A 3389-nucleotide genomic window follows, 5' to 3' on the forward strand; every position below is an offset into this window, starting at 1 on the left:
ATGCACCACACTTAAGTTGATAAGTTATATGAAAATAGAACTAGAAGCAAAGGGGCAGGAGGGAATGAGGGACTTCAGGTAAGAACTATGTACATTATTTATATAAAAATCAGATACCAAATTAAAAGCACATCAAATTATCAATCACACAGAAAAAGAAAAAAAACAAACTTGAAGGCTTACATAAATAGTTTTATTTTCATATATGTGAAAGTGTAAATTGCAGTACAACCTTCAAATTTAAACTGTAACTCAATGCTTGTCTGCAGGCCAATTCGGCTGGACCCTTGGTGGTGTCTCTGTCCAAGGACAGCAGGGCCTCTGCAGGGACAGGCATGAACGGCAAGAAGCAGAAGAGCCGGCTGGAGAACATCCTCTTCAAGCTGAAGAAGGCAGACCCTGAAGATGCATCTCCCTGCACGCCGGCCAGCCCTGCCTCCCCCGATGCCAGCAGTCAGGGCAGCATGGGGGAGGTGGCTCCCATCAGAGACTGCGGAGCAGACAGTGCTGGGCAGAGAGGCAGCTCTGACAGCATCAGCTCCAGCATCAACAGGAGGTCCTTCAGGAAGCCCACCAGGAGAGAGAGGGGGTCTCAGTCCTTGGAGCACCATGTCACCGACACTGTCACCGATGGTAACGATGTGCAGCATGCAGAGGATAGGGGTGATCCAAAGGACGAAGCCTTGTCACAGGAAGGTGAAGTAGAAATGAAGCCGGACATTGCTGCTCTGCAGATCAAGGTTGAGAGAGAGGATGAGGAGGACTGGCCTGGCATGTACAACAAAATGTCTTTCTCATCAGACCCGTTCTCTGAGCAGCAGGACGATGATGTCCCCAACACCGATACCTTTTCCTGTGATCAGTGTGGGGTTGTGTTTCCATCTCTGCATGAACTTGACACTCACATTGACACCACCCACATCAAGCAGGAAGCGAAGGATTTTTCGGTGTATCCGTGCAATGTGTGTGGGAAATCTTTTGCCAGTGAAGGGTATCTTTCCCGGCATATGACAACTCATGACGCTGAAGAAGCAGATGATGATCAGGAGCAAGAGACTCCAGAGGATAATGCCTTGCAGTCTGATGGCACATTAAGACCCACTCACAAATGTGACCAGTGTCGTCGACTGTTTTACACTGATGATGATTTTCAGCAGCACAAATGTCGAAAAGGTCTGTTGCGACCATTCGGGTGTGGGCGATGTGGGCGTTCCTATTCTCATTTGCCCATTCTGAAGAATCATTTGTCCCAGCATGAAAAGGGCTTAATTTCTGATCTGGAGTGCTACCAGTGTGGCCAGAAGTTTATGTACTCCATAGAACTTCGTCGCCACATGTCCATCCACATCAAAGCTGATTTAACAGCACTTGCTCAGCATTCGTCAGCTGCAGCCACGTCTACCTCATCCTCAACAAACGCCAACGGTGGCACTCAAGCAGACAGTGGCTCTCAGAATTCCTTGAAGTTAAAGATTCCCTATTCACGTTTTTTGCCAAAGAAAAAGTTGAAGCTGAAAAGTGGTGGCAATCTCAAGACCTTTACATGTCAGATATGTAAGAAAACGTTTCTCAGGCGGAGCTATCTGACCATGCACATGAGAGTACATGGTGAAAAAAAGTTTAAGTGCAGCTACTGTTCAAAAGAGTTTGCTTTCAAGAAATCATTAGAGATCCATGTTCGCATTCACACGGGGGAGAAACCGTATCAGTGTTCCTTTTGCACCAAGAGCTTCACACGTCAGGACTCCCTCTACAAGCATGAGAAGATTCACCTGGGTGTCAAGCCCTTTGTGTGTGAGACCTGTGGCCGTCAGTACGGCGACAAGTTTGAGCTGTATCGTCACAGCCTTTCCCATTCCCAGGAGAAACCGTTCAAGTGCAAGCTGTGCAGCAAAGCGTACACGGAGAAGAAACGACTGAAAGAGCATATGTTCTGTCACTCGGGGGACCTCCCCTACAACTGTGACCAGTGCGGCAAAGGGTTTGCACGCAAGTACCGCTACACTCAGCACCTCAGCCAGCATGCCGGGGACTACAAGTTCCGCTGTGAGCGCTGCAACAGGGGATTTTATCGCCGCTCTGATCTCAACTCCCACATGGAAACCCACAGTAACAAGAAACCGTACACATGCGAGGTTTGCGGCACGGGCTTCCTCCGCGAGAGCTACCTGCGGCGCCACATGATTGTGCATTCCTCGGAAAAGCCTCACCAGTGCAACATCTGTGGGAAGGGCTTTGCTCGGAAGACCACTCTTCAGCGCCACATTCTCATCCATGAGCGTAAGGATGAGAAGGCGGAGAATCCAGAGTTTACAGGGGTGGTGAACAAACATTTCAGCAACTACACGGCTGACTTTGGCCTGGGAATCAGTGGCTCTGTGGCACCAATGACGGGGTCCAACGCTGAGGAGAGAGACATTATGAAAGACATCCAAGCAGTGATTGGCCTGGGAGATGATGTCAATGTCTTTGAATAGAATTAGAAAAGCCCAGTTAGCTCTTTGTGGCTGAATTAGGAGTCAGTAATTCTTTTCCTTCTTTCTTGTGTTTGTGGTTATACTTCATATATTTACTTCTTTACGTCCTATGGCATACGTAAGGCTGTCACCAGAGATTTTCTATGCTGCCTATCTTGTTTGTCTTAGCTTGCTTCCTCAAGGTATCACCATTCTCTTTCATTTTTCTGCTGTGAGGGTGTCAGCTTCCCACAAGGCTCCAGCAAGCGTAGCTGTCTGGATCACTTAGGTACATAAGTCCCCTCCCACCCACTCCACCCCCTTCTGCTCTCCAGCCATGTCAGGGTGGTGATCCTCTGAAAGATCTAGCAATACATGGACTGTTTGATTTGAAAAACATGTTTAAGAGACCACACAAAATATGACTCCAAATAAAAATGTTTAACCCATTCAACCCTGGGAAGTTTACAGCCTCAGCAGGCTTTCATGCCATATGGATGTGGGGAAAAACCACTGAAAATAAACTGATTTTCCTCCTAATTATGTGTGGACACATCCAGAAATGTTGCAGAAGTTAGTTCCCTTTCTTGGTGGTTTATGCATTATGTAGGAATGTGAAAACCATTTTAATGAGACAAACTTTGACGCCAGAGCAATGGTCAGGCACAGGGCTCAGTGAACTGAATATGAAATGCATAATCATAATAGATCATGACAGGGTTTTTTTTTCCCTACAAAAATGCTATTTTTGAAGCAAAGACCCCACCCCCCCTCCCCAAAGAAAGCAAACAAACAACAATCATAGTGATAAAAAATGATATGGAATAACACCTCATTCACAAACACATCATGACATCCAGTGATCCACAGTGTAAATTGGTCTTTGTGCAGTCTTTGTTGGTTTGAAAAAAGAAAATTTTACATCAAGAAATG

General features: G+C 46.5%; 1 protein-coding gene across 1 annotated transcript in view; it reads left to right on the plus strand.

The window, feature by feature from the left end:
- LOC143286523 (uncharacterized) overlaps positions 1-3132 on the plus strand; it is a 6964-nt gene extending 3832 nt beyond the window's left edge. Inside the window, exon 2 of the mRNA XM_076594116.1 lies at positions 270-3132. Within this exon, the coding sequence (XP_076450231.1) occupies positions 270-2477 (2208 nt within the window). The 3' untranslated portion in view covers positions 2478-3132. The remainder of the gene's footprint in view (positions 1-269) is intronic.
- Positions 3133-3389: the final 257 nt, after the last annotated feature.

The sequence above is a fragment of the Babylonia areolata genome, chromosome 10 (assembly GCF_041734735.1).
Source record: "Babylonia areolata isolate BAREFJ2019XMU chromosome 10, ASM4173473v1, whole genome shotgun sequence".
NCBI lineage: Eukaryota > Metazoa > Mollusca > Gastropoda > Neogastropoda > Buccinidae > Babylonia > Babylonia areolata.